This window comes from Pezoporus flaviventris, unplaced genomic scaffold (assembly GCF_033815535.1).
Source record: "Pezoporus flaviventris isolate CSIRO_AGI_PZ_B2104156 unplaced genomic scaffold, CSIRO_AGI_Pfla_v1 ptg000070l, whole genome shotgun sequence".
Taxonomy (NCBI): Eukaryota; Metazoa; Chordata; class Aves; order Psittaciformes; family Psittacidae; genus Pezoporus; species Pezoporus flaviventris.
In genome coordinates this window covers 6,345,481-6,367,572 of record NW_026892618.1, presented here as the reverse complement: position 1 = coordinate 6,367,572, position 22,092 = coordinate 6,345,481, and the positions used below count along the sequence as shown (strand labels likewise).

General features: G+C 37.5%; 1 protein-coding gene across 3 annotated transcripts in view; it reads right to left on the bottom strand.

Moving 5' to 3' along the window:
- Positions 1 to 3,725: 3,725 nt before the first annotated feature.
- The window catches only part of PRMT8 (protein arginine methyltransferase 8), a 60,369-nt gene continuing 42,002 nt past the window's right edge, over positions 3,726 to 22,092 (bottom strand). For all 3 annotated transcript variants that reach the window (XM_061472217.1, XM_061472218.1, XM_061472219.1), the window contains 4 exons: positions 19,380 to 19,495; positions 13,183 to 13,333; positions 7,144 to 7,265; positions 3,726 to 5,336 (listed from right to left, as the gene is read on the bottom strand). In XM_061472217.1, coding sequence (XP_061328201.1) covers positions 5,253 to 5,336; positions 7,144 to 7,265; positions 13,183 to 13,333; positions 19,380 to 19,495 — 473 coding nt within the window. In that variant the 3' untranslated portion in view covers positions 3,726 to 5,252. The remainder of the gene's footprint in view (positions 5,337 to 7,143; positions 7,266 to 13,182; positions 13,334 to 19,379; positions 19,496 to 22,092) is intronic.

Below are 22,092 nucleotides of genomic sequence, written 5' to 3'. Positions count from 1 at the left end.
TCTTCAGTTGCTTTTGAAAAATATTTTTAAGTGCTGTAAATTCACAATTTGTATGAAATTTAGATATGATCTGAAAGGTTTGTCTTCCTCCCACTCGCCTGTGTGCTTTGAGATTAACAGATGACCTCTGAGAAACCTCCCAGTTTTCCACTTGGAACCAGCCTGCAAATGCTTAATGCATATTGAAAAATAAATCACTTGGCTTTGTTGTATGTTCAAACTAGGCAAGTGCACCCACTGTCATAAACTTACACCTATAGGCCAAGATGAAAATTACTCATAAACTGTGTCCTCTATGCCACCAACACAACATGGTAAGAGAACTTGAAGGCTTTTTTTTAATTAGCGGCCCTTGTAGTTACATTATTTTCAAAACACTTAGATAAATTTGTTAAATATTGTATAACAGCAGCAATAATGTACCTTGCCTCTGTTGGAAGGAAGAATGGGGAATAGGGGAAGGGATTACAGGTGGATAGATGCTCTCATTTGTATGAAAGACTAAAATGCAATCAAGGGTTTATAGGGACGAGAAGAACTACCATGAGGGGACCACAGTGGGAACTAATTGTATCGCCAGGAACTAATGGGGAGTTATGGTGACAAAAGAACTGGGCTCTTCTCAGGAGAAAATAGTAAAAGAACTAGAGCCAACAGTCCCAAGTTGTAACAAGACAAATTCCAGTAGAACATAAAATGCTTCCTTGTGAGATTAGCACAGCAGTGAAACAGCTGCCCAGGAGAAACTGCTCTCCAAAATGTTCAGGACTTATCTGGACAAGGCTCCGGGCTACATGAGTTAGCTCTGAAGTTAGCCCTGAAGTTAGCAGTACTCCAAGCAGGTCATTATAATTTTCCATTACAAATGTACAAAAAGATTCTATGAGATTCTATAGCAAAACAATTCCAGGTACTCTGTTATGCTCTCCCCTTTTCATTCTGGCTACCTCCTTTTTTAACCCTCACCTCTCCTCTCCACATAATTGCAGAAGTCACTGCCTGTAGCTAAAGTAATCTACTCTCATTCATCTGAGAAAGGAGTCATGAAAGTAATTATAATACTGTGTTGTTTTGTCTATTATACTAGTGACATTGGGACATGGTTTTGCTAAGCAAATCTTTCTTAAATGTTATCTATACTTAAAAAAAAAAAAGGTTTGCAGAACATGCAGAACATTCTGATCACAGAGAGTATGTTACATCTACCAGTATGTACAGTACTTGAAGTTACTGATTATAGAACACAGACAGATTGTCCTCTAATTAGACTGAGTTCAATCCATATGAATTGGACAATTTACAGTCTTATTGACAATATGTTTAAATGACAGCATATATATATATTATGTAAGTAATATGTGTGGAATACTTTACAGGCAAAGAAGAGTGTCTGCTGGATTATTTTCTTAAGGCAGGTATTTATTACTCATTATAAACATAGAATCATAGAATCACAGACTAATTTGGATTGGAAATGACCTTAAGATAATGTAGTTCTAACCCCCCTGCCATAGGCAGGGGCGCCTCACACTAAACCATGTCACCCAAGGCTGTGTACAACCTGGCCTTGAACATTGCCAGGGATGGAGCATTTACCACTTCTCTGGGCAACCTGTTCCAATGCCTCACCACCCTCACAGTAAAGAACTTCTTCCTTATATCTAACCTGAACTTCCCCTGTTTAACTTTGAACCTATTGCTCCTTGTCCTTTATAAAATTACCTTCTAAGTGAAGGAAGTTTTTCTTATTTACAATAAAATCTGCATGGGGTAAATTAATTTATGAATTAATATTAAATTTAAAATAAATCCTGTAAGAAATTTTTTCCTATAAGGTTCTTCAAACTATCTCTGTAGTGAAAACATGCTGTCTTGGGTAGTATTCTTATCTATCTATTGAACCATTTCAAATTCTATTAAAAGTCTAAGAAAGTTTAAAAAGGCTATAAAACTCCTAATTCTGCCCATAAGAAGGCCCCCAGAGGAAGCCCTGCAAAACCCAACCTTAACCAAAATTGTGAAACTTCTTTAACAACATCTGAAAAGGGATAGTTGGCACTGGGAACAAGAAATACGTGTGAGTCATACTGCTCTGTAGAGGACCTTGGGAACATAAAGTGTCCCTCTTAACACTACTAATTCTACAAGCACTGCAAGTGTGAAATGCACACTGTGCCTTTTAGGTGCATGTTCAGTATTTAGGGTTTTTTTTGATGTTTCTTTGTGTTTCAAGTAATAGGAGAATCCCTCAGAAGGCTTTTAATGCTTTCGCCTTAAGATTAGGATCAAGGCAGAAGTGACCTGCTTTCTCTTTCTTCTGTGCTTGATCTGTTGCTCATCTAGGATAGTCTTTTGTTTAGTTACTGCCTTTCAGGTTCTTTCTTATCCTCTGTCCTCAGCTCATGATCATCTTTTCTTGTCAGTGGGAAGGAAAACTTCAAATTTACATCTGTTTCAGATGTCAACCATCATTTTGTCATTACTACTTTAACGCACATCTTTGAAGATCAGTGGCTTGTGTTCAGCCCTGGAGTCCACGACAGACATTCTTACTCAGTTGAAGAGTTTATTCTTATTCTTGAGAAGTTTAGGCTCAGACTTTGTGGTGGTTACTCAAACTTGCTGGACTGCTGAGGAAAGCCAATTGCACCTGGCCTGCAAATTCTTTGCATACCTTTTTCACTAATGCTGACCTAATAGACCTTATGTATCATGAACTCATTGGTGCTTTCAAAACCTTAGAGGTAGGTACCACCTTTGAAGTCTAAATTTTCTTTTTGATCAGTGTGATTTGAAGATACTCAGTACTTCAGTAGTCACTCTCAGTTCTTTATGTGCTGGAGAAATATGCAATAGGCTTTTGATGTGAAGAAAAGCACAAGACAAGTTTCCGAGGGCTAAATGTGACTGAAGTCCGGCCATCACCCCAGAACTGTGCCATTAACAATATCAGCAAGGACTTAATCTTGCAACGCTGAAGTGAATGGGCACTTGTAGTATGAAGGTAAGGTGGTCACTGTTGAAGAGAGACTTACATTTCACTGTCATTAGGTGAAAGATGAGGCAGAAAGGGCAGTACACACCAGTGCTTAAAATACCTTTCAAACTCAGTAATGAGCTGTTCTCATCAAGTTTTCTTTGCTGCTTCTTGTCCAACGCTTTCTATCAGGCAAAAATGACCTATTCTCAGTAAAGGCAGGCAGACCCTTGTGAATTCTTTTCTTTTGTGTGTGTGGGATTTGTCTTTTTTTAAACAAGGTGTTTGGGAGTTTTTTCCTTCTTATTATTTTAATATTAAAGTTATTAAAGACTCATGCAGTGAGCAAAGAAGTGGATGGTTTGAAGTGCTGTCAAAGTGTGAGACAAACAAAGCAAGAGTCTTTCCTCTTTCTGTTATAGTCAGCTCAGCGATTATAGTCAGCAAAGAAGATGAAAACATAATTTGAGTATCTTTATATAAATGTAGGGGGCTGAGGAAAAATTCTGGTAGAATTCCATACCTGAAAGTCTTAGAATCACAGAAATGTTAGCAAAAAACCCCAGACTTCTGGAGGTTTTTCTGGTCCAAGCTATTATTGAATGAGTAGATGATCTTGCTGTGAACCAATCCCTTGAAAATTGCAGCAATATTTGACAGTCAAAATTCTAGTTGTTTTGTGAGGAAAGTTGTTCATCCTCATTCCAGGAAAATGAAAGGAAAGTGCTTTAAAACAACAGCGATCAAATACACTGCAAGTAATACATTTACTGCTGAATTGCAGTTTAATTTTCTACATAGATATCCTCTGATACAATCCCTAGACCATCACTAGAAAATGGAAGTGCTGTGCAGTTTTTGTGAAGGGAAAAACAATAGAAATAAGCGTCTAAAACTTAGAATTCAACAAATACTGGCAAAATACATCTTCAAGTATGCTTTATTTGCAGGTGCTTAAAAATATTTTTAGGCAAAAAACTAGTCAGTCTCATACAATACATGATGGAAAATGATTTGATGCCTAATGGCAGACCGATGGGTAGACAGGACCGATGATGCAGTTTTTCTCGAATTACATGTGATTAAATGGTCAACATTCATATAGTAAAAAGACTTGATACGTATGAAGAATTATAATCAGTTAATATTTTAACAGTAAGAAGGAAATATTGTAAGAAGAAGTGGTGTAAGGGGATGGGGAAGCTACAGACATCTTAGTAATATCAGAAGCCATTGCCTTTTTTTTCATAGACATTAGCTTGTTCCTGCAAGTCACTGCACTCTTGAGAACAGTTTTTGCAATTTAAAACATACCTAAAACATCACCAAAAGAAAACACTAATTCCTATTTTACTTTTTTTAATTATTATTTTGTATTAAGTGTCTTGCAAAGAACTTATGTATGGCATGGCCAAGAAACATGTATTAGCCACCACTTCAGAGACTCTGCATTCATCACATTTAAATACTAGGTGTCTGATTTCAGAAGATCTCATGCAAAATCCACCTATAAAAACTCACCACAGAATATTTTCAAGGATAAAAAGCTAATTTTTTTAAAGCTCTGATAGACATCCATTTGTGAAGGTGAATTTTAAAACTAATGGTCCACATTTTCCAGAGGACATTCAAAAAGATAGCTTTAACTTTCCGTAAATGCCCAGCTCTTATCTACAATTTGCATGGAATATTTACCAAAGCTATAACTTTGGACAGTTAATGGACTGTATCACTGCCTAGAGTAGTGCCAGAGGCAACATCATTACCTTTCCATAACTGCATAATGAGAATTAAATAATCACAAAACGAATCCCTATTATGAAATGATATCTTTTTCTCATATACAATATATATATTCATTTATATTGAATATAAGTCCAGTAATAGTATCACAGTAATGTGCTGTAGTGGTCTTCCATAGTGAGAAAACTGCCCTAATCACCTTTAACATGCAAAGCTTGGAAGAACCAGAAATTCACAGTAAGTAGTACAATTTGTATATGCATCTTCTGCCGTCCTAAATTTAACCAGAACAGTCAAGACTGTTGCTTATTTTCCTATATGTTTGACAAAAGCTACAGTTCTGTATACTGTACATTCACAGCGGGACCCCAGCCCCCTGTACTTTCTGCAAGAGGAATCAGGTTACCACTTTCCATCCAGGTAAACACTCTAGTACTTCGTATAACAATCTTGCAAAAAGTTGCTCCTAGCTTGAAGTTCAGCAGTTCAGGACTTGATAAAATTCTCCTTTTCATCTCTGAAAGGTCTCTTGCTAGCGCATTTTGTAGTCATTAGATACTGACATTTCACATAGCTGTCCTTTAAAATCCAAGTCTACTGTGAAATCCAGGTCACGCTGCAAAAAGATTTAAACGCAACACAAAGTAAGGCCATAAGTTTAGTGTATGAATTCAGTTATCATTGCTTGAGCTGACCTTCAAATTCAAGAGATACCTACTGCGGTTTCCAACTTCTTTTGATTTTAAATGTTACACTGGAAAAGCAGGATATAGGATGTGTTATAGCATTCACCATACAATCATGTCTAGGGCATATTTGTATATTTTTCTTTAGGCTGATTGAGTGTCCTGGTTACAACTAGAAGGTATCTGAAATGCTGTGCTGTCATACGTATTCTGCAACAACTTTTTAAAGGGTATCCCCCATTGAGATACTCTTAATCTAGGGTAAAGGGCTTTCACACTAGGAATTATTCCAGAATAGATCTAGTAAACCTCCCATTATAGATAAGCCCTCACTCATTCTTTACTTATAATGACACGTTTTTTGAAAGAGGCACTACATAGCCCTACAAAACAAAGCTGTCTCTCTACAAGCTTTTGAAAGGCTTATGTTTCAGAAGAACAAAGCAGTAACAAATCCTTTTGAACCAAGGTGATCCCTCTGTCTTACGATAACAAACAAGAACACATTAATTCCAGCACCTAGATCTGAATTCAGGTGCTTACTTCTGTGCGAACAAATTTTTAATATTCTTTTTAATTTTTCCCTCAAAAGACAATTGATACATTAAACCTGAAAGAAAATGTTCCAGTCCCCCAAGAACAGCATAAAGGTGAGAAACAGACTATTTTCCTCTACTTTCACAAGTGGTAGCTTCAGAACTAAATGTGTTTGTTTTCATGCCAGGTTTATTTTGTTATTTATTTATTTATTTCTTCCCTTATATCAACACTACTATGAAAGCCATATCCAATCTGTATTTGGTACAAAAAAAGTTTAAAAAAAGGAAGGCAATGAAATGTTAAGATTTGATGCAGTCAATGCAATATTTAAACAATTGCAACAAATGCATAGACAGAATCTAACCAGGTTATTTTAATGGCTGTATGTTCTAATAGAAAATTAAGAGATTCTGCTCAAGGTTTTTTGGCAGAAAATGAGGCCACTGTTTCTCCAAGAATCCATACTTCTCACGTCTTGCTCTTCTATACAGGCATGGGTTGTCCATCAGACCATGTCTCATAGTCTCCTTACAAGTTGCAAGAAGCACTGAATAACTGACATGGGGAGGGATTCAGTTCAGCCCATGGCAGAGAAATTTAGGAAGTTATCGCTGGTCATGATACTGGGATATCCATCATGCTTTAGTCTTAAAACATCTGTATTTTCTGTGGAAAGCTGCAGTTTTGAAATTACCATGTCACTTGATTAGGGAGTTCAAATACAATTGATCAGTGAGTTCATACAGATGTTCATCTGAAATCTGTTACTTAATTTCCTAAAGGAGAGTTCTGGGGCACTGAGTGGGAAATAAGGCTATAGATGCAGAACTGAAGTACTAACTCTTCATCATCCTGTGCTGGAAGAAGAGATCCTACCATTGATTTCAGTGGCAGTATTGAAGGGACCTTTGCCTACTTGTGTCATAAAATGTGAGTCAAGCCGATTGCAGAGGGCAGCTGACTTGGTGATGTTCTTCCTTCCCATACTAGCTTGTTTGCAGGCTGAGCTCTGTAACATTAGCACTGCATTGTCATTTTTGCCACCAGCTTTGGTGAAGTTGTGATTAGAGCTCTTACTAATAATATGAATTTAGAACCTTCAGAATGCTTATTGTTTTACTTATATGCATTTCATTTACTGTGGATTATAGTTTGTGACCAGCAGAGTTGGAATTAGAACCAGTGATGCTTACTCACCACATTTTTTGCATTTGGTTTCATGGATATAGACCCATAGATTTCTTCTCCTCGTCTCACAGTTAAATAGTCCTCTAAGTAGAAGACAGTTTGCTTCCAGTGAGTATAGGGAGCATCAGGTGCTGAAAAACATGCATGGTTATTATTTACAGAAATTTTGCCTTTGTCTTAAAAATTAAATTGTGAGAAAAAATTTTAGAAAGCCTTTCTTATAGAATGCTTTAACTTAAATACTATATTAACAAACATGCTTTACATCAACACAATTCTATTGATTCTCAGTGGGTTATCTTCTGATTTTTACTGGAATATGTCAGATGTAAAGCACACGCAGCAAGAAAGATTCCACAAAGGGGGTTACTGGGCATGATAGACACTTTTTTGATGCTTTCCTTTACAGATTCAACTTGGGGAAATCTCTACCACTAAGTGTTTTGAAAGGCAGAAGTCTAAATTAGTTCAAAAAAACAATTACACAAACCCATGAAAGAAAGGTTCATCAAAAACTATTAATCACAATGATACAGAGGAAAGCTTTGACTCAGGATCCCTGAAGAGCAGATTTTATCATTTCCAGGAGAACAGAGGTAGGAAAAGGGCACCTGCACTTTGACCTATTTTTGGACTTTTAAAATGCATATGCTATGGACGCTATGGACAATTTGCCAGAGATAGACACTGATCTCAGTTAATTTCTAGTTTTGCTTAGTAAAATCCCCTTGACAATATTCTGCTAGTTCAGGTTTCTATTTTACTCATTTGTTTTTATTTCTGATTTAAATTCAAAATTCTGAGCTGTGCCTAATAAACTTGTATTGGTTACTTCCTTTTCCTAGTGTTCTTGCAGTTAAGAGCATCTAGGAACCTAAGAACCATGCAAATACAAAGACTTTCTGACCTGGCAAAGAAGCCTCTGTTAAACTGAATTCTGTTTCATTTGCTTCCTCAATTGCTTTTTTGATGTAGACATGGAGCCATCTTTTTGAATCATGCTAATAATGTCTTAACACTGTTTAATAAAACAATGATCTCATTTAATTCTAACATAAATGTTTCAAAAATATTTTTGGCCTTAGAAATTGTGTGGGGAAATCATGAAGATTTTTTTTTTTTTTTTTTAACCTGTCAGGACAGGAATTTTTTACCATGCTTTTTGTTCCAAAATTCTAGAATCTGAAGACTGATACAGAACTTTTGTCAGAAACAGTGCTGGCAAACTGATACCTTCCAAAGCAAAAGTATTTACCAGATAATTTCTGGCTATGTGTCTAGACAGTTTAAATTTTTAAATTTTTTTTAATTGCTAAATGCAGAGATCTTCTTCCAGGACTTCAGATCCAGAATGTGCTCTCCATTTGCACGTGCCTCTGTAAAATTTCTAAAACTTGTTAGATCAAGACTAAACTGAATATATATTTTAAATTGTAACAGCTATCTTGTGTACACACATGCACATGTGCACATGCCCTTATGCAGAGCTATCTTCCTTATAAAAGCCTGACACATATGGAAATTTGCTCTCCATGAACAGTGTGAGTGCACTGCAGGCACTCCAAATTGCACATTTCTTTTCTTCATAATTAAAAAATGAACTATCAGTGAAGTGGCACTTGCTAATGTCCTACAAACGTAGATATTTTACTGGATTCAGTAAAGCTTTGCCAATAGCTCAGAATCCAAACCAGTCTTCTAGACAGTGGTGTTTCTTCCTTCAGGTACAGAAGGCCAAATGACATTTTTATGGAGTAACTTGTTCTGCACCCACCTTATGATGTGCTGAATAGAGGCCTCCTGTCTACACTCATGCTAACACAAGTCAGGATGACTGGCCAGATTTGCTGCAAAGGCATACTTCTGACTCATGTTCAGTTTGCTGCTTACAAGAATCCAAGAGTCTTCTCCAACAAAGCTTATTTCTATTCAGTGAGCTCAAGCAGTAGCATGGAACGGTTACATCCCATCTGCAGAGCTTTGCATTTGGCTTTGCTAAACTTCATAAGGCTCTCAACAGCTCATACTGAACCTGTGTAGGTCTGTCTAAATAGCATCCATTCTCTTCAGCCTATGCTTCTTCCAGTTCAGGACTATAAACAAATTTGCAGAGAGAGCACTTTATCCCATCATTCAGATCATTAATAAAGATGTGGAATAACACTGACCTCACTACCGATCACCTGTGAGTGCTACTTATATTTGGCCGCTGTTTTGACTTTGCTAATTGACATTTTGAGACAATTTTTCACCCATGTTATTGTTCACTTAACCAGTCCATTTGTCACCAATATAGTTGTAAGGATGCTATGCAACGTTGTACAAAAGGCCTTGCTAAATTCAAGGTATTACAACAGCCACTGATCTTGCCTAATCCACACAGCTAGTTGTCCAGAAGGCAATCAGGTTTGTAAGGTACAACTGGCTTTGGTAATTCCATACCAGCTGTTCTCAATTACTTTCTTGTCCCTTATACAGCTGAAAATAGTTTCCAGGTGGATTTGTGTCATAGTCTTCCGAGGGATTGAGGTGAGATGACTGATCTGTAGTTCCATTGATCCTGTTTACTGCATGTCTTAAAGATGAGTGTGATAGCTGCCTTTTTCTGATCATCAAGAACCTTCCCCATCACTATGACCTTTTAAAGATATTAAACATTGACCGGTACCCTCAGCATGCTTGGATTACTCCTGTCTGGTCCTATGGACTTGTGCAAGGTTCTGTAGTCCTGATGTTGTGCCTGGAGTACAACTGTCATATTTTAAGCCCAGCTGGCAACTCAGAACCATGCAGCCACTAGCTCACTACCCCCCTGCTCCCAGAGGTATGGGGAGGAGAATCGAAAGAATGTAACTCCCACGGCTTGAGATAAGAACAGTCCAGTAACTAAGGTATAACACAAATCACTGCTGCTACCACCAATAATAATAATGGTAAGGGAAATAGCAAGGGAAGAGAATATAAAACTAAAAGGGGAAAACAATAAACACAAGTGATGCACAATGCAATTGCCCACCACTTGCTGACCGGTACCCAGCCCAACCCGAGCAGCGATCTGGGCCTTCTGGGTAACTGCCCCCAGTTTATATACTGGGCATGATGTGCTGTGGAATACCCCTTTGGCTAATTTGAGTCAGGTGTCCTGTCTCTGCTTTCGCCTGGCTTCCCATGTCCCTCCTAACTGGCACAGCATGAGACTGAAAAGTCCTTGATCGGGGTAAACATTACATAGCAACAACTAAAAACACCAGTGTGTTATCAGCGTTGATCTCAGACTAAAGTCAAAACCACAGCACTACACCAGCTACTAAGAAGGAAAAAAATAACTGCTACAGCTCAACGCAGGACAACAACTCATGTACTATCATCAGTTTCATGGTATAAAAACCCTCTTCCTCAATTGCTGCTCACTTTATTTTAGCTAGTTTTAATAACAGTTAACACTCCACATAAACAGTACTTGTCTTAGTGCAATTAGAGGGGCAGCACATATGACCCAGATGAAACCATGACAAAGTTCTGTGCAAACAAGTCTCTACTAATTGCTTCCTCCAGGCTTCAGAGTGGTTCTGGGAACTGCTATAATTGATGATATGTCTGTAGCCTCATTTGTGTCAAAGAAGGCCAGAGCAAACTTCTGTTCTAGAAGAAGCTCTTGTTAACAACAACCAACTTGAGCATGGACTTCAAAATCTTAAGAATTTAGCTTTGAATGGATATCTGGCTAGCAGCTCTTCCTTATTTGCATCCAATGACATCCAACCTTTTTTATTTGGTGGGCCATACACCCTGTGGGAGAATTCAGTTACTGAAGTAAGATGTTGAGAGAACTGGCAGTAGAGCAAACAAAAGAATTTAATAGGAGAAATGTAGCATTTGCCAAGAGACAGAATTTGGAGACATAGGAAGCCTCTCTAAGCAAGCCTCCAAGGAGGCTGAGCCACCAGCAGCTAAGAGATATAGTTGCAGAAAGAATTATGAGAAAGGGAAGTTATCAAAGCTGAAAGGATTTGAGAATGGGAGTGTATGACTAAGCATTCAGCACCTATGAAGTAGTAGCCTGCAGGAGCTACAGAGAGAGAAGCTAGGTTTTTAGGCACTGCTGATGAACAGCATTTATTTTTGATAGAGGTTCAGAAATATTGGAGATTTTGACTCCTTTCCCCTCTTTTTTATGACAGGTAGGCATAAAATATCTTGTACATATATTTGTAAGTTTAGAAGTGTCTGCAAAAACCTCTTTGTAAAAAAATGCTATTCTAAACTTGGTATCTGCCCTAGGCTTTTATCCAAAGGTAGCCTCTTCTCCCTAATACTACTTAACGTCTTTCCTTCCTCAAGTTCTCGATTCCTATGTGCTAAGGAAAGCTAAGCCCACCTACGGTGGTCTTGCAGAACATTTTCTTTTTAAGTGCCTGAGTAAGCCTTCTTCATTCCATAGACCCAAGAGACAATAAAAGTCAAGGAAGTCCTTATCCAGGGATTTTTGCTATACTGATACTGGAGCAAGTCTATGTCTACTCTGCAGACAAGCAGCTCCTTGCAATAATATAATGGATTCTTTTCCTTGCCACTTTTGATGCCTGTTCACTGGGATGTCTAAGAGCCAAGCAAAGACTGGCTGGGTTTGAGGGTCAGGTTTGCTGGTGGGACACATTTGACTGGAAAACATTAATCTAATAGCCTAATCTATTCAAGGATGTTTCTTAAAACATGTATGTTCATAAGCACACATGGAACAGAAACACTTTCCATTATTCCTGTGCAAATGAAGCCAAATTCTCAGCGATACCAACAACCTTTCATGTAGTTCTGGAAATATAAGCAGACCTCCTTTACTAAAGTAGGTTTCAGTTAACATCACAACACGATAACTACACCCTTTATTCAAAGTAATTTTTTACAGAAAGCTGTCTATATTACCTTTTAGAAAAGATTAATGTGCTACATTCTCCTGAAAAAAAAAAACCTAAAAATAGCCTTCTGTGGAAAAAACAAATGCCTAAAACCTGAAGTGTTTACCACCTTAGATAATTTTGTTTCAAACAAACTCAGAAATATTACCACTTCAGGGTACCACTGCAGAGCCTCATAGATTTTCATGTCTCCCTAGCTACACTTTGTTTAATAGCACATATTGATGCCTATATGGTGTGAGAAATACTATAGTATAACACTTGTATAGAATGACCAGGGAAACACATTTACTGAAAAACATAAGAATATGAGAATCCAAATAACATCATCCATACGGTTACACTTATAGAATCAAATATAAATGAGTATTTTAACGAAGTACTCTGACATTTGAATCTGGTGTAAAGGGTTGAGAGCTCCTGTAAAAGGAGTAAAAAAGGAGATTCTAATCATATTTATCTTACATCAAGTCCCATTTACACCTGTTTGAGTTGTGCAGTGTTGCTAATTGCAACCAGCACCAACTGTAATTTGTTGTTCTTGTCATTAAAGCACCATAAGGTTTTTACATTTCTTGCAACACTGGCTCTTTAATTTACTCTGGTAGATAATGCCTTACTGGAATGGAGTTAAATATCTGCTCATCAAGGTAAGTTAGAGTTCCACATTTGGGTTGTTAAAGCTGATTTACAAAAGCAGTATGTGTGGATGTGTCTTCCAAAAAAACCAAGAAAAATCCCAGTGATTTTGTTCTACACTCTGAGACAAACAAGAGCTTTTGTCAAGTTCGGAGGAAACTGGGATGCAAAGCTGCTATCTCTCCCTGAGCCAACAATTCCCTATCTAATCTGAGAAACTTGACACAGGATTTAGATACAATTGGCGAGGGGCATCAACTCCTGGGTAAATTCCTGCTGATCTCTAAGCTTGGTAGCCATTGTGAAATACTGCCCCTTCAGAATGTCTACAAGCAGTTGTCCTTTCCCCGTCCTGCTCACCTCCCTCAAAGTGACAATAATTTTTACTGCTAAATTCAAATCTGGTGGTATAGTAAACCTTCCTGTATCTTCTGGCCAGTAGCACTGATACACTGATAGCAATAGAAACAAAATTAAAAGAAATACAGATTACCTGTAGAAAATCCCATCTTCTTGTGGCACTTTGTAAATTCGATATTAAAATAGGTGACCAAGGCATGAATGTAATCATTACGCTGAATTTGGAGGCAGAATGCAGAAGTAAATGCCAGTTCTTCAGTCTTCACTGTATAAATATCAACTTCCTGTTTTGAGGAGAAAGAAAGTCATTTTATAGGCAGATGTATGTGATGCTGAGGTCATGCCTTATGTGATGTACTTAAGCATTTTATTTAATGATCAGCAACAAAGACAACTGGCAGCCCTTTAACACTGTAAGAAATGAATTGTACATTTGAATACATCAATTAATCAGCAAACGATCTGGTTATCCAAGTTGACAGAGTGTGATTATAAAGGTCACTCACAGAAGAGTGTATGTCCTTGGGAATGGCAGGGAGGGACTGCAGGAGCTAGAGGAAATCAAGGTGAAGATGTGCTTTGACAAATACAGGCATGTTTCAAATTCTCTAGCAACAAAAGACAGGGGTCATAATATCACTGACCTCCAAGCATTACTTCAGACACACTGCAAAAACGGATAGTCTAGAACGTCCATTAGAAGGCTCTTTTAGGGCATAATAGGGGGCTTTCTTAGCAATTGCATTTTATAATCTAAGAGAAGTCTGCAAAAACATCAAAAAGATGCAGCCGTATTTCAGTTACTGAGGTCTTTGCACAGAACACATATTGTGTTTCTGAAGCTTAGAAAACTTCTGGTGAGATGATTTAAGCAAGCTATAGTTTGGGCCTGTCTGATTAGCAATATTGTTCAAGAATAACTTAATCATAATGAAAATTAGTCTACTACATTGCAATGGCACCCTGAGTCGCTAGTGTTTCCAAGTGACACATGGTCATTTAAAGCCTTAAAATTTGTTTTTTTGTTTTGGTGTTTTGGTTTTGTTCCCCCATCCCTCTTTTTTTTTTTTTTTTGGTGTTTGTTTGTTTGCTTGCTTTGCTGTTTGTGGTTTTTTTGGGTGGTGGGTTTTTTTCTTGGGGGGGGGGGGTGTTTTCCTTTGTCTTTTGTTTTTAAAGTTAGATAAAAAGAAAAAAGCATACTAGGAATAAGAATTTCTAAACTCTCCTGGCAGACTTCTATAGCAGCCTGAAAAATTTGCTTTGACAAGCTAGACTGGACAGGTAGGGGATTTCTGTAATTTCTGGTGGCTTTTTAGTGGTATCACTGTGGGGAAAAATTGTGAATTATGTCAGATAATGAGGCACATAAAAGGGATCTAGCTCCCTCTCTCTGAGCTGTATTGGCTTTGCAGGGTAAAGTGGAATGAAAAGCAGTAGGAATTATTTTTATTAGAGAAGTTAGTCTCAGAAATACCGAAGAGTTGTGATGGACAAAATGGTGGTCAGATTTTATAGTTATTTTTTTAAGGACCAAAATATGTTTGTTTTTTTTTTTTAACTATGCAAGATATGAGACAAATGTGGGTTTTTAAAAATCAGCTAACTAATATAGTTTTGAAACTGGCCTAGTCCTACTTTGGTGATCTCTGTGAATTGTACTCTGGCTACTATGCAGTCTTATATTAAATGTCACTGCTTATTGAATGTTAATTACATCTGACAGCAAAGGGGACTAATGCTGTATCTGCATAATATAAGTGGAAAAGTAATGATTTACCAGATTTCATTCAGATTTCAAAAACTACAAAATGGGTATAGTTAAGCAGGGATCTAATCAAAATACAGCTCTTAATTATACTAAGAAATTAAAACATGTTAAGTTGAGCAACATAAAAGTGTCAGAATTATCAGCTAAATAAGGAGATCCAGACTGTGGCTGACACTCTATAAACGACCATGAAACATCCCATGCTACATGTCCCTGTTGCAGCGAGACAGACAGAGGTCAAGTTTTTACACTTACTGCATAAAGAATGGTTCTTGAGCTGTTCTGTGGCACAAATTGCTTTAGGACTGAGCAAATTATGTATAGAAGATCATTTATAATCACAACGATGATGACAGTGAGGTTGAGATGTGGTGTTGCCAGCTGCTATGTATTTCTTGTTCGAATGGTATCACCCTAGCTGAAAGCAATGCAGCTAATCAGAGAAACAGCCTTGAATTAGGTTTGCTGATGGGAAAAATGCTGACTTGCTGCTGATCTGTTTCCTCATTCAATTCATAATTAAGGTTGCTTTTAGAGTGCCAATGTATGTCTTTTTGGATCCCCTTCCCAGACATTCATCATACTCAGCTAGGATTGTGTGAGTATAGAGATAAATCAAAGATTAAAATCTCAGTGAACGTCTGGTTTTGGTGTTTGGGTTTTTTGTTCTGTCTTTGTTTGTTTGTTTGGATTTGGATTTGGGGTTGGGGTTTTCTCCCCCCTCCTCTCTCCCACTGCACCAGCTGTCTTGATTTGGACAAAGGGAAATGGTCACTCCAACACAGGATGTGACAGCGAAGGCAGTGCAGGTAAAGGTGCTGAGCTGATGTAGTAGCTGGAGGACCAGTAGCACTGATATAAACAGGTATTGCCAGCATCAGGAAGAGCATTGCTCTGAAGGCTGACAAGTAAAATTAATTGCTAGGGAAATGAGAAAGGGCTAAACCCTCTTTTGTGACAAACGCTGAGAAAATTGCACACACGCATACAGATACGTGGGGAGCACTGAATGCAAGAGTCACCCCCACAAACCACATTCAGAATCATTCAAATTTTCTTTTTTTCTTTTTTCTTTTTTTTTTTTTTAAGAGTGCAGAGAACTGACAGAATGTGGGCAGAAACATTATATTCTGGGTGTTTCAGGGGAGCAGTGAAAGGAAGAATGGAGTATCTAAGATTGACTAGATAGCATACGTTGTTTTTCTATTAGATGAAAATAACAGGGATGCGAGCGTATCTATGGCTTCAACCTAAAAGATACCTTAGTCTGCTGCCAGGGCCCATTTTCTGTCATCTTTTCCTGCTTGGAGAGAAGGAAATGCCTGAAAATGACTAGGGTGTTGTTTGGTTTTGTTTTTTTCGGGGGGAGAGGTGATAAAGGTGAGGCTGCTGTAAGGAAATACTGAGGAAAACTGTTGAAAGAGTGACAGGGAAAGTCACTTAGAAAAGGGAAGTGAGATTTTCTAGTGGAGAAAATAGTAGAGAACAAAAATGATAAAAACAGTGAAGAGAGAGGGAAAATTAGTGGCATTAGATTCACTTCAGGAGAAGCTGGGAGGAAGGAATGTGATTAGGGAGTTCACTGAAGTTGCAGTGGAGCAAGAGAAGAGTCTCATGAGGAGACTCATGGATGAAGATAACTGTGGGAGAAGAACATGGGACTTGTTGGAGTTCACAGACAAGCACCTCACGTGTGTGGCTGGATCTCTCTGAGCAACAGTACCATTCTGCATAAAGCACTGCAGGTCTTCTGAAATAAGGCTTCGTACATGTGAATCACAATATTTCCAAAAGAGTGGAAATTTCTCAAAGAGATGGGTATTTGAACATATAAGTCAGTTGTTTTTTTTTTTTGCTATTACACAACAAGAATAAGCATAAAAGAAGGATCCTTTCTTTTCTTTTTTTTTTTTTCCTTTGGTTTGTTTTGCTTTTGTTTGGTGTTCTTTCCCTGTATCTAGATAGGGGAGAATATTCAGGGAAGTCCAACACTATTATTATAAACTGGATGTGGCATGATCTTCACTCTTGTCTGGTTTTGTAACTTTTGGCTACTCTCTCATTGCAGGTGTTTCCACCGGTATGTGAACAATTTGTTGTTATCGTAGTGTCTGGTGCTAACACTAAATCAAATAAACATTGAGAAAAAGTTCCCGGTCGCCCCAAGCCCATTTGTATTTTTCTAGTGTGCAGGGGGATCAGAGAAGAAAACAGCTAATTTACTAAGTTTGAAGCAAACTTTTCCAGTTTTTCAGGCAATGTTACTGAATGCAGTAGGCCCTCAGGACACTTGTATAATTTTCCTGAGACCAGTTATTGACTCTGGTGGTTTGAAGGTCAATACCCTCCCTGGCAATTGGAATTTAAACAGATCTACTTGCCAGAAAAATTCCTATGCCTCCAGGATATATTTACAAGATCATTCAAAGAGGAGTTGCTTCCACAATAGAGAGGATGCTGTATTCCCTGCAATCACCACTTCCCAGTGTACCTGTGGCTTAGTGGCTAGAGTTTCTTGAAGGGTTAAAGAGTTGGGTTACATCCAATTCTTCAAGAGTACAAATGAGGATATTTTACTCAGGTCTCCAGCACTCTAGATAAGTGTCATGGTTACACAGCATGCAGGGGTTGATGATTTTGTAGAATAATTCAGAGCATCTACTCTGGAAATTTAAATCAATGCAGAAGCACAGGGCTCTGGTCTGTTAGGAATGCATCTAGTGACTAGTCCATCACTGACTAACGTGCAGGGAACTCACACTCACCTGGCTTTGAGTTGAATATCCACCTAAAAAGTCCATTAGTGAATCTAAGCTGTGCTATCTTGAAATGCTACAATAAAACATTTGGATAATTAAACATGCTTGCTTTGTTTATTCTCAAATATTCTTTTATGTTAGTATTACTCTCTGAATTTACAAATATTTTCAGGATAAAAGAAATGCACTTCATATAAATAAAACCACGTGCAAAAGTAAATTATATTAAAAAAGGAATTGCAGTGTCAGTTTTTCTTGCTTCCATGTTGCCAGCTTGAACAAAAGCCTTCTTCCTTCCTGCCTTTTGTCATCAATTTTTATTTCTTTTTTTAGTGATCAGTTTATGAGAATGGAGAGTGGTTTCTGCTTGTGTAGTTATTACCTGCTTTACTCCTAAGGTGCCATTACATGGTAAAGCACCATTCAGTGAACAGATGAAAGATGTCAGGCCATGTAGAATTAAATATAAAACCTGAATAGGCACAGTTTGAAGAAGTTTTTCTGTCTTCTTAAACCCAATTACTTTCAAAGACCTTCTAAAGAAAACATTAGATTTGCACTTCATTTAAGGGTATGCAGCTTTTATAACTTTTTATTCTGGAGAAGCCAACCCATTTTGCCACCTGATATCTCACTCTCCAGACATATGTTGTGAAGTCTAAATAGCTGCTTATTTCGTGTGCATTGCAATTTCAAACTGCTCTGGCTCAGGCTGTTTTCGGACACAACCATCTTGTGTTCCCCTCAGTGCAGATGGACTGTGTGTGCATACATACTCACATAGAGTTTTTACTTCTGTTCCTTTTTGCTGCTTTCAGTAAAGTTTCTGCAGATTAATGGTATGTCTTTCCTTTTGGCATATGGGAATACTTAATGCTGTATTTGTTACTGGCAAAAAGCGAAAGGGAAAAGTTAGAACTGAGTCTTTGGAATAAATGAGCACACTCTTGGATTCATAGACCTGATTGCTGTGAGATTATTCATGAGAGCAGTCCTCACACATAAGGCGCATTCCTACACACGGAAGGAATTCTAGATCTTTCAATATGTTCCTGCAAGCTATGAATTCTCTTGTGAAGAGATATGGATTCTTAATATTGTCTTGTGAAGAGGGAGTAGCGGCCATTCTGTCTTATTTGTAGAACAGGGTACAAACTAACCTTTGGCTGCAGATGTTGGGGCTGGGAGAACACAGTAATATTCTAGATAGGGCTAAGAATTAGGAAGTTATACAAATAAGTTAGGTTTCAATTCTGACCTCATGCTCTGGAGTAAATTAGTGCTGTTTCTCAGAGCTGACCAATTCAGAAACTCATGCTTCAGTCTTTTTTACTGCAAACAGAATTAATACAGCCCTTCTCCTCAGCAACATTCCATCAGTACTTTCCAACCTCTATTTACAAGAAGGTAGGGCAAGTAAAGTTCACCTGTAAATCCACCATATCTCTATTTATCCAGTATTTGCACACGTATAATTTGTAAGAGTCTTAAGTTACAGTTAGCAGCAGCCAGATGAGTACAGAGTCACAAGGAGCATCTTGCTTTTGGGTATTCCATAAGTGATCAGGGTACCAATATTCATGTTTAGCTCAAGTGACAGTACTGGGCATGTGCAGTATACTAGTACTAATTTAAAACTGCACTATTATTTTCCTTCTTGGTGCAATATCATTCTATGATGATGGCTTCTGCAGCTAGTTAGAAGCATACAAAGATAGCAGTAAAACACAAGCAGCAGATCTCCAAAGAATCCTGCAGTTAGATGTAAACATTCATAATTAGGTATATTTGGAATTACCAAACCTTTATTAAACAGGCATTGGTCACCACTTGCTTTGGATCTACTATGTCCACCAAAGGCTCCTTCATGGCAACATCCCTAATACAGGTCATGTCAAAGCCGTACACATTCTCCCACCCTGTCAATGCAAATGAATGCGTCAAAGATTAGCAGTAACAATAAAAATATGTTTCTCAACGCATCTTTCATTTGAAAGAATTTCTACCACCCCCTAACTTTCAGCTCTTCTCTTTTGCTCTTTGCTTCCTGCCCCAGTTGTCTATGCCATCATTGTTATTTTACAGATAATACGCTTATGACAAAATAAACCCTCAACAGACATCTTAATACACATCTCAAAAAAGTGGGCCTTCTTTCTGGTGTCTCCAAAACTGTGTTTGAGATTTTTTGATGATTTTCATGGCTTTAGACAATTGAGAGTGTTGCCCAAAATCATATAATACGTCATATTGAAACTGGGGAATAGCTACTAAGGTTATTCAATCCTTTCCTATCCATTTTTGTTAATATTTCCTTTCTTTTTTATATAGATTGCTATTCAATCAGCAGTTTGCATGCTCTTCTAATTATTTAAGTAGCCTTAGTTTCAGCAAGTGAATTACTGACAGGACTAGAATTACAGGTGCTTTTCAATATTGGGGCAACCAAAATTCAATCTGCATGTACATCATAACAAAAAATCAAAATGTGCGCTTTCTAAAAGATACAAAAGCAATAATGAACTTATTTGAATTGCTCTTCTCATTGTTTTGATAAATGCTTCTTACCTTGGTTTGGTTTTAAGTGTATTTTCTGTTGAACAAAATGAAAATGTTGAAAAGTACACTGGCTTTTCTCTTAAGATTGCTCAACAAAATGAAACCAAAAACCTCCAAAAAAAGTGAAATCTTGGTCTTATGAACCATATGATTCAGTGCTCCATGTGCAAGTCTAAACTGAATACTGTGAGCTTTTAAAAACTTTCGGAACCCAAGCAAGGTAAACTGATCAACAGTAATAATGAGCATGTTTGAAATGTCTTGTTTCTTAAGAGCACAGCATTTCAGCTACTGCCATTCCCAGAGGACTATAATTAAAAATGTAATAAGAGCAAAAGATCTCCATATTTATAAATTGGAACAAATCTGAACATGAATATGTTGATATGTTATCCCTTTATTGGGCTGTTTCTCAGTATTTCAGGGGAACCGATGATCAAAACTTACATTTCAAGCACCATGAGCATGTGGGAACTTCAGTTTATATTTATAGAAGCCATACGTTTTTATCAGAAAAGATCAACTAGGAAACCCTGAAGGAACAATTTACCAACAGAGTTTTTGGGGCCTCCATCACTTGATGTACTTCAGCTTATATAGGATGATATTGAAATGTATGCTACGATCTGTATTAGACAGACACCTGTCACAGGAGTTAAAATTATGTTTTACATTTTTCAGGCAATCAGAGTAGACTATAGCAGTACTCTGTGGCACTAATAAAGTTTGAGAAATCAGAAGTCAGACTTTTTAGAAACCTTATATTGAATTCTTTCTTCCTAAATACCACAGTTCCTGAGCACCCTTTAAAATGCTTAGCCCTGAATCTCATATGAAGGAAAGACTCTATCCAGCATAAGAGGGAAAAAAGAAAGATGAAGAACTAAAATCCAAGGAGACAGCATCAAGGATTTATAAGCTGAAAAGGGAGACAAAATGGTGATGCACATGGGTAGTGAGATGGAAATAAATGAAAAAGACACAGAACTATTAAAAGTGAGGCGGGGGAGAGAAATCAGAGGTGAAATCAGAAAAGAAAGTGCCTTAAATGGAAACAACACATAGAGAAAATAAAAAGAATCTGAAACCTTTTTTTTTTCTTTAAGATGAAAAGGTAAGTTGAAAGCAGGTGTACTGTCTGTGAGAAAAGGAAAAGGTTCTAAGCCTAGAAAGGAAAGGGTTCAAAGGTAAAGTAAATAAGGCATAAGGGAATTTCTTAGGCTGAAATAGCTTTGATTCCTTTAGAGAATGGATGCCTCAGACATACTTTTGAATTTGTAAATTCAAAAGAAAAAGGGAAAAATCTAGGCTGTGCTTGAGGAGTAGATATAATTGTCCGTGGCACCTACAGAGACTTCTTGTCACTGCCCCACAGCACTGGGCTTGCTTTTGACCCAAAACGGCAGTTCTGACCCATTGGCAGTTCTGTGTATTGGCACTGAATTTGATTACCGAAACACCAAACTTTCTTTTCTGAGAGGAGCTGAAAGGGAAGGAATAAGGAGTTAGGCATTTTCATTTACAGGTTGACTGAACCCATTAATTACACCCAAGTTTTTGCATGTATACTTAATTTATAAAAGTGCTTAGGAATTTTGTGATTTTTTTTCTTCCCCTAATTGAAAATGCCATTAGGTGAAATTGGCCAGCTTTAAAAAATAAAGAGAAGCAAAAAAAAAAGAACAAAATAAAAAAGAGGATGAAATAATGTAGAACTTATTTCATCAAAACTATTTTGATATTTCATCAAAACTATTTTGATCAAATAAATTCAAATTTAGGTGACCTGGGGGACAACCAGTTGAATGTGAACCATGAGTATGACCTTGAGGTGATGAAAGTGAATCACATGCTAAGATATGAGAAGTGTCCAAGAAAACTGGGCTTGCTTAACCTTGGACAGCAAAGGTTAATGGTGGGATTTAACTGCTATCTGCTGCTACAGCAACACAGATAA